General features: G+C 40.4%; 1 protein-coding gene across 3 annotated transcripts in view; it reads right to left on the bottom strand.

Moving 5' to 3' along the window:
- Positions 1-12610, bottom strand: part of LOC129845868 (natural resistance-associated macrophage protein 2-like) — a 48181-nt gene extending 35571 nt beyond the window's left edge. For 2 of the 3 annotated variants that reach the window (XM_055913795.1, XM_055913810.1), the window contains exon 1: positions 12489-12610. In XM_055913795.1, the coding sequence (XP_055769770.1) occupies positions 12489-12518 (30 nt within the window). In that variant the 5' untranslated portion in view covers positions 12519-12610. The remainder of the gene's footprint in view (positions 1-12488) is intronic. The other variant, XM_055913803.1, reaches the window with a different exon arrangement.
- Positions 12611-12910: the final 300 nt, after the last annotated feature.

Genomic DNA, 12910 nt, shown 5'->3' with positions numbered 1-12910 from the left:
AATTGTTTCCCATGCCAGTGAGCTCCAGACAGACAGAAACAGCTGTAGGCTATTTGCGCAAGGAGAATGAGTAATCAGGTAGGCCTATTTTATGACGTTTCCACCGGATCAGAGCATCACATTTGTTTCCCCTTTCATGCTGAGTGGGTATTGCAAGGGAAAGAGCTGGAAACAGTTGAGGAACTATTGTCATTCTCAACGGATGTAAAAATAGATATAATTTACTTGCTGTTTGAGGCGAAGAAAAATTTACTTTGAGAAGCTCCAAAGTGATGCCGAGTTAAGACAATCAGAATTAGTATCAGATCCCCAAAATTGCAGGCCATGCAGGCCAGGCAGCCTAGGCCTCCTATGCATAATCAGGTGAGTTGACAGGTGAGTTGACAAAAATTGACAGGAGTGCTCAAAACAAAAGATAACAAATAAATTGACCAAAACAAATGGCCTTCAGGATCTCGTCACTGTATTTTTGTGCGTTCATATAGCCATCGACGAAATACATTTGTGTTCGTTGTCCTTAGCTTATGCCTGCCCATACCATAACGTTGACATCAGTAAACCGCTTGTGCGCACACAACACACCAGACACGTGGTCTGTGGTTGTGAGGCTGGTTGGACGTAGTGCCAAATTCCCTAAAAACAACTTTGGAGGCAGCTTATGGTAGAGAAATGAACATTCAATTATCTGGCAACAGCTCCCTGTGGACATTCCTGCAGTCAGCATACCAATTGTATGCTCCCTCAAAACTTGAGACATCTGTGGCATTGTGATGCGTGACAAACTGCACGTTTTGGAGTGACCTTTTATTGTCCCCAGCACAAGGTGCAAATGTATAATGATTATGCTTTTTAATTAGCTTCTTGATAATCCATCCAACTGACAGGTGTGGCATATCTTGGCAAAGTAGAAATGCTCCCTAACAGGGATTTAAACAAATTTGTGCAGAAAATTTGAGAGAAATAAGCTTCATCTTTTATCTCAGCTCATGAAACATGGGACCAACACTATACATGTTGCATTTATCTTTCGTTCAGTGTATGCATCAACAGAAATTACCGTAACCAAACAAACATTCTAGATTATAAATGATTTTAATTTAACGGTAAATGTAGGTTACTACTGGTGATACTGGTGTGCCATCCCCACGGCCTCCACAATGGATTAGTCCACTCAGACAGGTGACTTGTGTCCATAAATTATTTTTATATATTTGCCACTGCTCGACAAAAAAAAAAATCTTGCTTGACCAACAGCCTATCGTCCAAACAATCGACTAAATGTGGTCAGCCCTAATGGGTAGGAATAAGTTTGGTCCCAAATCAGATGTTAGGTACTATTATTATTTAATATTATCTGAATCCTATAAATAAAAAATGGCCAATGTGTGCAATTCTTAATTTCTCAAATTAAATTTCAACAAAATAATGTTTCAGGAATGCCAATTTCACATGTTACTAACTACAGAAACAACTTCAGAACAATCTGAGATGGTGGGTGTCATGGCATGCTGAAATGACATGGAACGACTCCCTATCCATTGTCAACCTTGGACTTATCCGACACCCCTATCAATGTAAATAAAATTATATAGCACCCGTGTATAGGACTACTCAGTCACAATTGTCAAATTACCAGTACCGGTCATTCATTCTTCCCAAGAACAGACGCATGAGACTGAGAAGAATGAGGGCAGAAGAGAGAGAACAGAATGAGGGCAGAAGAGAGAGAACAGAGTGGGAGCAGTTCTTTTTTTTTCTCTCTCTCTCTCTCTCTCTCTCTCTCTCTCTCTCTCTCTCTCTCTCTCTCTCTCTCTCTCTCTCTCTCTCTCTCTCTCTCTCTCTCTCTCTCTCTCTCTCTCTCTCTCTCTCTCTCTCTCTCTCTCTCTCTCTCTCTCTCTCTCTCTCTCTCTCTCTCTCTCTCTCTCTCTCTCTCTCTCTCTCTCTCTCTCTCTCTCTCTCTCTCTCTCTCGCTCTCTCTCTCGCTCTCTCTCGCTCTCTCTCGCGCTCTCTCTCGCGCTCTCTCTCTCGCGCTCTCTCTCTCGCGCTCTCTCTCGCTCTCTCTCTCCCGCTCTCTCTCTCCCGCTCTCTCTCCCGCTCTCTCTCCCGCTCTCTCTCCCGCTCTCTCTCCCGCTCTCTCTCCCGCTCTCTCTCCCGCTCTCTCTCCCGCTCTCTCTCCCGCTCTACCAGACCTAATCTGTAAAAAACAGCTCCTCCATATCTGTCACCTCCCTAACGGAACAAGGACCTTGCACACACACACAATCTCTTAAAGTACAACAGCCTAAATTAGGACTGAAGCACAAATCTTTAGGCTACATTCCTCACGAGACAAGGAACAGTTTGACCTAGAAATGCCTCTGAGGGCTGAAAGAACAGCTTAGCAACTTTAGAACATCTTATAAAGTTGTTTAAAATGTTATACTAGGCTATAGGCCTTGCCAAAAGATATCGACCATACCGTTATGATAGTTTACACTGAGGTCAGAACGCAATCATGGTTACATTAAGACACTGGTGCTGGTGCGAGATATGGGTCGGAAAACGTACATCAATGCAAGGATAGGATATGCCACTGTACCTGTATCCACACTGCTCCATTGAGAAGATTACAATTATGAACTAGCAGTATTTCAAACAGTGAAGTTATGTAAGGTATTCATTGAACCTGCAACCTACATTGCAGCTACACTGCATACACTAGACTAGCCCTTGATCATGACTCAGTTCCATTACAGTACAGATAAGTCATTGGACAAAGGAGTATTTTGTACGGTGGAGTTTTGTAACTGTCTGAACTGTCTGAACATTAACACGCATCGCTTACATTACGTTTTTGGAAGCATAAGGCCCTTATCTTTCATTTCACCGAGTGATATTAAAAAAAAATATATATATATACATTAAATTGAGACACACCGTTATAGGGTTAGAGTTAGTATTCCCACATGGGCATATATCCATGAAATCTTATTCAAATCTGTTCATATACACCCCAAGGAAGAATATGATTTTTTTTTTTTTTTTTTTTACATTTTCTGACAAGCGAGCACTTAGATATGGTCATTTTCATGTTTTCATAAATTCATAGAATTAGTAAATAAAACCTAAAAAAAAGGGATTTTCAAGGACAGGAGTCTACAAAGACCGATGCGCCATAGCCAATCAAAGCTACAATAGGCTTATAGGCAAATAAGCCATTTGTCACACGAGCCTGCCATCATTCCCTTTGAATTGGACGTTCAAAGGCAGTAGCAATAGCGCGACTTTTGATCATTGGAATGCATTCGCCAAAAGCCACAAAATACACCTGAAAGAATTTCTGCAAATACAGTGCATTTGGAAAGTATTCAGACCCCTTGACCTTTTACACATTTTGTTATGTTGCAGCCTTATTCTAACATGGATTTTATTGTTTTTTCACCTCAATCTACACACAATACCCCATAATGACAAAGAAAAAACATGTTGAGAAATCAACGCACATTTATTTAAAAAAACACAGAAATAAATTTACATAAGTATTCAGACCCTTTACTCAGTACTTGGTTGATTTGATTCTCTTTTAGTCCCCATTTGGACTAATCTTCCAAGAGTCCTTATACATTAAAATACAATTTATAATACGAACACATTTCCACATACAGTGGGGCAAAAAAGTATTCAGCCAGCCACCAATTGTGCAAGTTCTCCCACTTAAAATGATGAGAGAGGCCTGTAATTTTCTTCATAGGTACACTTCAAGTATGACAGACAAAATGAGAAAAAAAAATCCATAAAATCACATTGTAGGATTTTTTATGAATTTATTTGCAAATTATGGTGGAAAATAAGTATTTGATCAATAACAAAAGTTTCTCAATACTTTGTTATATACCCTTTGTTGGCAATGACAGAGGTCAAACGTTTTCTGTAAGTCTTCACAAGGTTTTCACACACTGTTGCTGGTATTTTGGCCCATTCCTCCATGCAGATCTCCTCTAGAGCAGTTATGTTTTGGGGCTGTTGCTGGGCAACACGGACTTTCAACTCCCTCCAAAGATTTTCTATGGGGTTGAGATCTGGAGACTGGCTAGGCCACTCCAGGACCTTGAAATGCTTCTTACGAAGCCACTCCGTTGCCCGGGCGGTGTGTTTGGGATCATTGTCATGCTGTAAGACCCAGCCACATTTCATCTTCAATGCCCTTGCTGATGGAAGGAGGTTTTCACTCAAAATCTCACGATACATGGCCCCATTCATTCTGTCCTTTACACGGATCAGTCGTCCTGGTCCCTTTGCAGAAAAACAGCCCCAAAGCATGATGTTTCCACCCCTATGCTTCATAATAGGTATGGTGTTCTTTGGATGCAACTCAGCATTCTTTGTCCTCCAAACACGACAAGTTGAGTTTTTACCAAAAAGTTCTATTTTGGTTTCATCTGACCATATGACATTCTCCCAATCGTCTTCTGGATCATCCAAATGCTCTCTAGCAAACTTCAGACGGGCCTGGACATGTACTGGCTTAAGCAGGGGGACACGTCTGGCACTGCAGGATTTGAGTCCCTGGCGGCGTAGTGTGTTACTGATGGTAGGCTTTGTTACTTTGGTCCCAGCTCTCTGCAGGTCATTCAATAGGTCCCCCCGTGTGGTTCTGGGATTTTTGCTCACCGTTCTTGTGATCATTTTGACCCCACGGGGTGAGATCTTGCGTGGAGCCCCAGATCGAGGGAGATTATCAGTGGTCTTGTATGTCTTCCATTTCCTAATAATTGCTCCCACAGTTGATTTCTTCAAACCAAGCTGCTTACCTATTGCAGATTCAGTCTTCCCAGCCTGGTGCAGGTCTACAATTTTGTTTCTGGTGTCCTTTGACAGCTCTTTGGTCTTGGCCATAGTGGAGTTTGGAGTGTGACTGTTTGAGGTTGTGGACAGGTGTCTTTTATACTGATAACAAGTTCAAACAGGTGCCATTAATACAGGTAACGAGTGGAGGACAGAGGAGCCTCTTAAAGAAGAAGTTACAGGTCTGTGAGAGCCAGAAATCTTGCTTGTTTGTAGGTGACCAAATACTTATTTTCCACCATAATTTGCAAATAAATTCATTAAAAATCCTACAATGTGATTTTCTGGATTTCTTTTCTCATTTTGTCTGTCATAGTTGAAGTGTACCTATGATGAAAATTACAGGCCTCTCATCTTTTTAAGTGGGAGAACTTGCACAATTGGTGGCTGACTAAATACTTTTTTGCCCCACTGTATAACACACTATTACAAACATACATAATATACTAACATAATGACTCAATCTAAAAAAAATATTGATTCTTCATCTACTATAGTCCCAAAACATTTCTATGTATTATATTTAAATAGTTTTAAAATAATGTTTAAATTTATATATTGAAAGGTTTCTGGTTTGCTCAGTTAATTTATTCAATTTTTTATTGCTCTAAATCGAAATGTTCTTTTGCCTATTTCTCTTCTCTGTCTGGATAACACATTGATGGTGGACAATCTATTCCTAGTATTTACGGAATGTCTGTCTCTTACCAACTGAATACCGTTGTGAATAGAACTTGGCCGTTTTAAATTATGTATATTATGAAATAAAATAAGCATGTTCCTTTCAATTATCTTATCGATTGATGACCAACCAAGAACATTGCGCATGACTGCAACAGAAGAACCATATCTCCACTTTAAAACAATCCTTGCTGCTTTGTTCTGTGCATTCTGCAGCCTCCTAACTTAACTTGATGATGCATTTCCCCAGACCACAGAACAATAGTTCACCTGACTCTCAATTAATGCTTGTGTTATTTGCTGAATAATTTTTCCTGGTAAATATTTAGTTATCCTTCTGATTATGCATGCTGTTTTAAATTTTTTTTTTTACATAGATTAGTTATTTGAGACGACCATGATAAGCAGTTGTCTAGCTGCACTCCCAATAGTTTGGTTTCTGCCACTTCTTCAATTTGTACTCCTCCCATACTTAATTGTATCCCATGCTGTTTTGGCCTTTTCCTAGTAGAACAGACCAACATAACTTTTGTTTTCTTGGTGTTTAAAACAAGTTTCTTTTGGCAAACCCACTCCCTAATATTCTCCAAATCTCCTTGTAAAGCTTGCTGTACCTGTTGAACCGATTGTCTTGCTGCATAAATTGTAGTATCATCTGCAAATATAGTAGCTTGAGTTTCAGCTAAGGCATAGGAAAGGTCGTTGGTATATATTAAATAGAGAAGTGGCCCAAGGCAGCTGCCCTGCGGTATTCCACAGTTTAACACATGAGGGGAAGAAAATTAACCATTGATATAGGTGGACTGTTTCCTGTCAGTTAGATATGACTGTAACCAATTCAATGCTACCTCCTTTTAAAACCATAATGCATTAATTTTGTCAAAATTATTTCATGATCCACTAAATCAAATGCTGCACTGAAATCTAAAAATAGTACACCCACAAACTTGCCATTATCCATAGCATTGAGCCACTGGTCAGTCATGTCAACCAATGCAGTGGTAATGGAATGGTTTTTGCAATAAGTATGCTGATTGGCTGTAATCAGAAAATTATTTTCCATGTACTCCCATATTTGTCTACTCACAATACCCTCCAATATCTTACTGAGTGTAGGGAGTAGACTAATTGGTCGACTATTGGCAGGAGTAATGGATTCTTTGCAGTCTTTCGGAATAGGACACAGTTTCGCATGCTTCCATACATTTGCAAACATCCCCCTTTCCAGTGACCAATTAAATATGTATCTCAGTTGAACTGCAATCTGGGGGAGCCGCACAGCGAAGCAAAAAATTGTCCACATAACCTGTAGATTTACCATCAGGTAATGACTTCAATAGGTTTAACACCTCCTCCACTGACACCGTTTGCAGACTAAAAGAGCAGATCTTGTTGCTCATAATATGATTATCAATCCATTGGACAATAGCTTGTTTGGAAGAATGTATGTTTACATTGTTGCTCAGTAAATACATTTTCTTTGTAAAACAAATCTGCAAAATGATTGGCAATATCAACTGGTTTTGTTATTATTCTCCCGTCAACCTCCACACTAGATGGGCATGATGAGATAGATGTACCAAGTAAGCCCTTAACTGTGTTCCATACCTTTTTAGAATCATTTTTACAATCAATAAAAGCATTGTTGTAAAATAACTTTTTTTTCTTTCGATTCAATTTAACTACATAATTACGTAATGTTCTATAATTCTGTTCATCAATTTCTAATTTTGACTTGGCTGCTAAGACTTTTGCCATATTTCTTTGAGAAAAAGCCTCACCCAGTTCATCGTCAATCCATGGAAATGGACGAGCACCAAATGTACTCTTTCTTATAGGGGCATGATGGTCCATTACCTCAGTGAGCAAATCAATAAAACATTCTGTAGCGTGATTTAAATCATCCTCTAGATAAATCAGCTCCCAGGGTACAGCAGCCAAATCATTTAGAAATAGCTCATGATTAAATGTTTTAAAATTTTTCTTAACCACAATCATAGGGGGTTTCTTTGGAACCTTGGTGTTCATGGTTATGGTCACAATAATATGGTCTGTCCAGCCCACTGGCATTGATCCCACTGGCATTGATGACTCCTTGCTGTCCCCAGTCCACCTGGCCTTGCTGCTGTTCCAGTTTCAACTGCTCTGCCTGCGGTTATGGAACCCCTACCTGTCCCAGACCTGTTGCTTTCAACTCTTAATGATCGGCTATGAAAAGCCAACTGACTTTTATTCCTGATTATTATTTGACCATGCTTGTCATTTATGAACATTTTGAAAATCTTGGCTCTCTCTAATTCTCTCCTTCTTTCTCTCTCTCGAAGGACCTGAGGCCTAGGACCATACGTCAGGACTACCGGGCATGATGACTCCTTGCTGTCCCCAGTCCACCTGGCCTTGCTGCTATTCCAGTTTCAACTGTTCTGCCTGCGGTTATGGAACCGCCACCTGTCCCAGACCTGCTGTTTTCAACTCTTAATGATCGGCTATGAAAAGCCAACTGAAAATTATTCATGATTATTATTTGACCATGCTTGTCACTTATGAACATTTTGAACATCTTGGCATAGTTCTGTTATAATCTCCACCTGGCACAGCCAGAAGAGGACTGGCCACCCCTCATAGCCTGGTTCCTCTCTAGGTTTCTTCCTAGGTTTTGGCCTTTCTAGGGAGTTTTTCCTAGCCACATTGCTTCTACACCTGCATTGCTTGCTGTTTGGGGTTTTAGGCTGGGTTTCTGTACAGCACTTCGAGATATTAGCTGATGTACGAAGGGCTATATAAAAAATACACTTGATTTGATCTGGCTTTTAAGCATTGCAATGGTATATTACAGAAAATCAGATCAATGCATGTGTCTGAACGATGACCCAACTTAATTGATGATCTAGTAGTATCATTAACCATTGGTATCAAACCACAGTTCTTGGCATATCTCATCAATTTTGTTCTATTCGGATTATTATGATCCTTCCAATTTATATTAAATTCACCCAAGATAAATACATCTCTGTTGCTATCTGTGGCCTGATCAAACCCAGTACATAAGTTATCCAGATAGGACACCTTAGAGCTAGGAGGTCTATACACACATCCTACCAATATGGATTTACCTGAGCCCATAGTGCCTCTACTTGACATACATTAAGGCTATCCCTTCTCTTAAAAGGTATATGATTCTGAATGTACAATGCTACACCCCCACCATTCCTATTCCTATCTCTTCTCAGTAGACTATATCCAGGAATGTTAATTTGCCCATCATTTACAGATGCATCTAAATGTGTTTTGGTCAAAGCCAAAATATGAATATTATTTATGTTGACCAAGTTAAAAACCCAATGTATTTTGTTAGGAAGGCTACATACATTAACCTGAGCCATATGCAACCCTTTCCTTATTAAGTGAAGATCAATAGAGCATGTATTCGTTATAGTTGAAGTTGTCATGATACACTACAACACACAAACTCAAATTTGAACATTAAATTAAAATAGCCAGGGAGTTACTCCAGAGTCCCGATACAATTGCCCGTTGATATAAAGTTTATCCATCACCATGGAGACTCGTTGATTCAGGCAACACTTTTCTTTCATGATGGGATATCGTTTTTTTCTCCTTTCATTGATCTCGGTGGGGAAGTGATCATTCATTCCAAAATCAGTGTTTCTGAGTTCTCTGCCCATGTTCTTCGTCATTTCCTTTTGCTTAAATTTGTCAAAACATGCAATAATAGCCCATGGCCTATTTCCAGAGGCCTTACCTATTCTATGGACTCTGGAGAAAGTGACATTACGCACAACATCAGTGGGCAGTTTTACTTTAGTTGACATAAAGTCTCGGACTGTGTCCTCACAGCCTCTGCTGTTGTCATTCTCCGTTATCCCTGAAAATATTAGATTGTTCCGCATTGATCGACATTGTACATCAAGCAAGGTTTCTTTAAGTTTTTTGTTCTCCCTTTGCACCACCTCGCTATGAATAGAGTCTACAGTACCTTTCAGCGCCGTGTTATCTTTCCTGAGATCATCAATCTGACGTTGGCTGAATACTAGACTGGCACATAATGCATTGATGTCCTCTCGTAATATATCCAAGATATCAAGTTTGACAAGCCTTTCATTGATGGATTTTAACAAGTCCACATCCATATCAGTAAACCTCTCCCCACTCGCCACACTCTTACTAGGGGATGGTTTGGTTCCATCGTTGATACCCATTGGCCAACCTGGTTTTGGTTTGTTTTGTTGATTGGGTTGGTTGTCCTTAACAATGCTTGAATCCTTCAAAACCAGCGACATGTTTCTTTGAGTTCGTAAGTATCTCTCGTCAATGAATCGTTCAAGCTCTTCAATGGATTCTGAATCATCCAGCGTGATTACAGGCAGAGTTAAACACACAAACAAACTGTTCAGCTGTGGTTTCTTTGCATCAATTCGACCACGAAGGGAGGAGAGTTTGATAACAGTGTTAGACTAATCTCACAAAGCACAGGTTGAAACACCTTTGGCAGCGATTACAGCCTTGAGTCTTCTTGCGTATGACGCTACAAGCTTGGCACACCTGTATTTGGGAAGTTTCTCCCATTCTTCTCTACAGATCCTCTCAAGCTCTGTCAGGTTGGATGGGGAACGTCGCTGCACAGCTATTTTCAGGTCTCTCCAGAGATGTTCGATCGGGTTCAAGTCCGGGCTCTGGCTGGGCCAGTCAAGAGCATTCAGAGAAGGTGAACCTTCACCCCCAGTCAGAGGTCCTGAGTGCTCTGGAGCAGGTTTTCGTCAAGGGTCTCTCTGTACTTTGCTCCTGTCATCTTTCCCTCGATCCTGACTAGTCTCCCAGTCCCTGCCACTGAAAAACATCCTGCCACCATGCTTCAACATAAGGATGGTGCCAGGTTTCCTCCAGACATGAAGCTTTGCATTCAAGCCAAAGTGTTCAATCTTGGTTTTATCAGACCAGAGAATCTGGTTTCTCATGTTCTGAGAGTCCTTTAGGTCCTTTTGGCAAACTCCAAGCACGCTGTTATGTGCCTTTTACTGAGGAGTGGCTTCCGTCTGGCCACTCTACCATAAAGGCCTAATTGGTGGAGTGCTGAAGAGAGTGGAGTCCTTCTGGAAGGTTCTCCCATCTCCATAGAGGAACTCTGGAGCTCTGTCAGAGTGACCATCGGGTTATTGGTCACCTCCCTGACCAAGGCCCTTCTCACCCGATTGCTCAGTTTGGCTGGGCATCCAGCTCTAGGAAGAGTCTTGGTGGTGCCAAACTTCTTCCATTTAAGAATGATAGAGGCCACTGTGTTTTTGGGGACCTTCAATGTTGCAGACATTTTTCAGTACCCTTCCCCAGATCTGAGCCTCGACACAATCCTGTCTCGGAGCTCTACAGACAATTCCTTCAATCTCATGGCTTGGTTTATGCTCTGACATGCACTGTCAACTGTGGGACCTTATATAGACAGGTATGTGCCTTTCCAAATCATGTCCAATCATTTTAGAATAAGTCTGTCACGTAAAACAAAATGTGTAAAAAGTCAAGAGGTCTTAACTTTCCGAATGCACTGTATGTAAATACCACGGGAGTCATCTTACACTTGTGAGTCCTATTGCTCAAACAACCATAAAAAAAGGTAGGCTCTCTCTCCCTCAGTTGCTTATGCATATCAACAACTAAAGCTAGCCAGAGCGAGATAAGCTAAAATCGAACCCTCTCAAACTTTAAGCTAGTTGGCCATCACGAATTGCACTGAAACATTGGGGAATTGTAGCCTGCTCGTCCTTCTGCAACTTGCCTTCCAATGCATGCTTATCCAAACCCACATTTTGACAGCTGAACGGGAACTTGCCTGCCCGCCAATTTGATCATTGCCAAATACATCTGATTGACAACAAAGAGATACTTTAACTATGGATAACAGTTGTTCAAGTTCAGCATAGCTAGCTAGCAAAGCGATTTATATTTCTTGATAGCTAACCAAATGACACCTTCATCTCTAGTCGTAGCCACTGAAAAACGATATGAGTGGAAAAAGTCTGTCACTCACCCACTCCTCCAATGACATGACATCCTCCCAGCAGCTAGCTAACATTAGGCTCTGTGTTTTTAGTTTGCAAAATAAATACCTAACTACATAAAGAATTTGCAGGCAAGACATAGCCTATTTGTTTACTCAAAAAAATAAATAATCCAAACTGCAATCTGCAAACTGCAATCCAAACTGGCCATTGTTTTATTCGAAAAATATGTCCCTTTATAAATGTCCACTTATGTACATAGGACGCTGTATATAGCATTTTAACATATTAAACAAAAGGAGAAATATATTTATCAAGCCTTTGTTGCTATGCTTGCAAATGTGTATAATATGGACACTCAGACAAGAGTGCTCTGAAATCAGAGCACGAACGCACGCACTATGTATGTCATGGAATAGTGTTAAATAAAACCTATTTTTAAAACCTCTTATGAAGTTAGTTTTGAAGCATAAACTGTGAATTTGATTTTTTTTTACTGATATTATGATTGTGTGTTTCATATCTGCAAAGTAGTTAAAAGGCTCTGATTTCTACTTTAAGGAGTAACGGTAACATTAGGCTCCTTAAGAGTACTACTTGGACTAACACTAGACTATATTTATTTCCTGTAAACTGTTTGACCACATGGGCTCACTTTGACATTGAGACCCAGTCAAAAACAACTAACTAGTAAGCGTGGTCAACTGGATTAGGAAGGGAGGCCAGAAAGTCTAGACATTTCTATGGTTGGCAGCTACTTAAAATGACCAAAAAGTTGACATCAAATGAGTAACGTTCCCATAAAGCAGTGAAGCAAAGATGTTACCGTGACTTTCGTATTTTTATTAACAGCTAACGTTAACTAGCTAGCCAGCTAACTTTTACCTATCTGGAAAGCAATTAGCCGGTTAAATAGCTGCATAGTTCACAAGTAAAACAACCACTGGAATAAATAGAAATGCGCCGTCTTACCTGGATATAGCGTGTAAAATGTATGGTCATGTAAATGTCATTACATTAAATAACACATAGCTAACGTTAGATGTCGACACAAGCAAGTGAGGTGACACCACTGAGCCAGGGACACAACTTCTTCTTCGGTGGGGTTTATCATTAGTTGGTATCCAACGTTATGGTACATTACTGCCACCTACTGCACTGGAGTGCGGGCCAGAGACAGTGAGAAACTAAATTATATCTGCCAGCCCGTTGCTCTTAAAAAAGATCAAATATTTGAGACTATATCTAATAACATTCTTCTCAATATAAAATTGTCTCCTCTCTTCTGTCCCTTCCTGCCGTTCTACACTCCCCGAACCTCCTCTGTACTTGAAATAAATGCCTTCGTATCTCTATTCCACTGCTCCTGCCATCTCTGCACCATCTCCATATCA

Source organism: Salvelinus fontinalis, chromosome 3 (genome assembly GCF_029448725.1).
Source record: "Salvelinus fontinalis isolate EN_2023a chromosome 3, ASM2944872v1, whole genome shotgun sequence".
Lineage (NCBI taxonomy): Eukaryota > Metazoa > Chordata > Actinopteri > Salmoniformes > Salmonidae > Salvelinus > Salvelinus fontinalis.
This window is presented reverse-complemented; position numbering and strand designations above follow the sequence as displayed.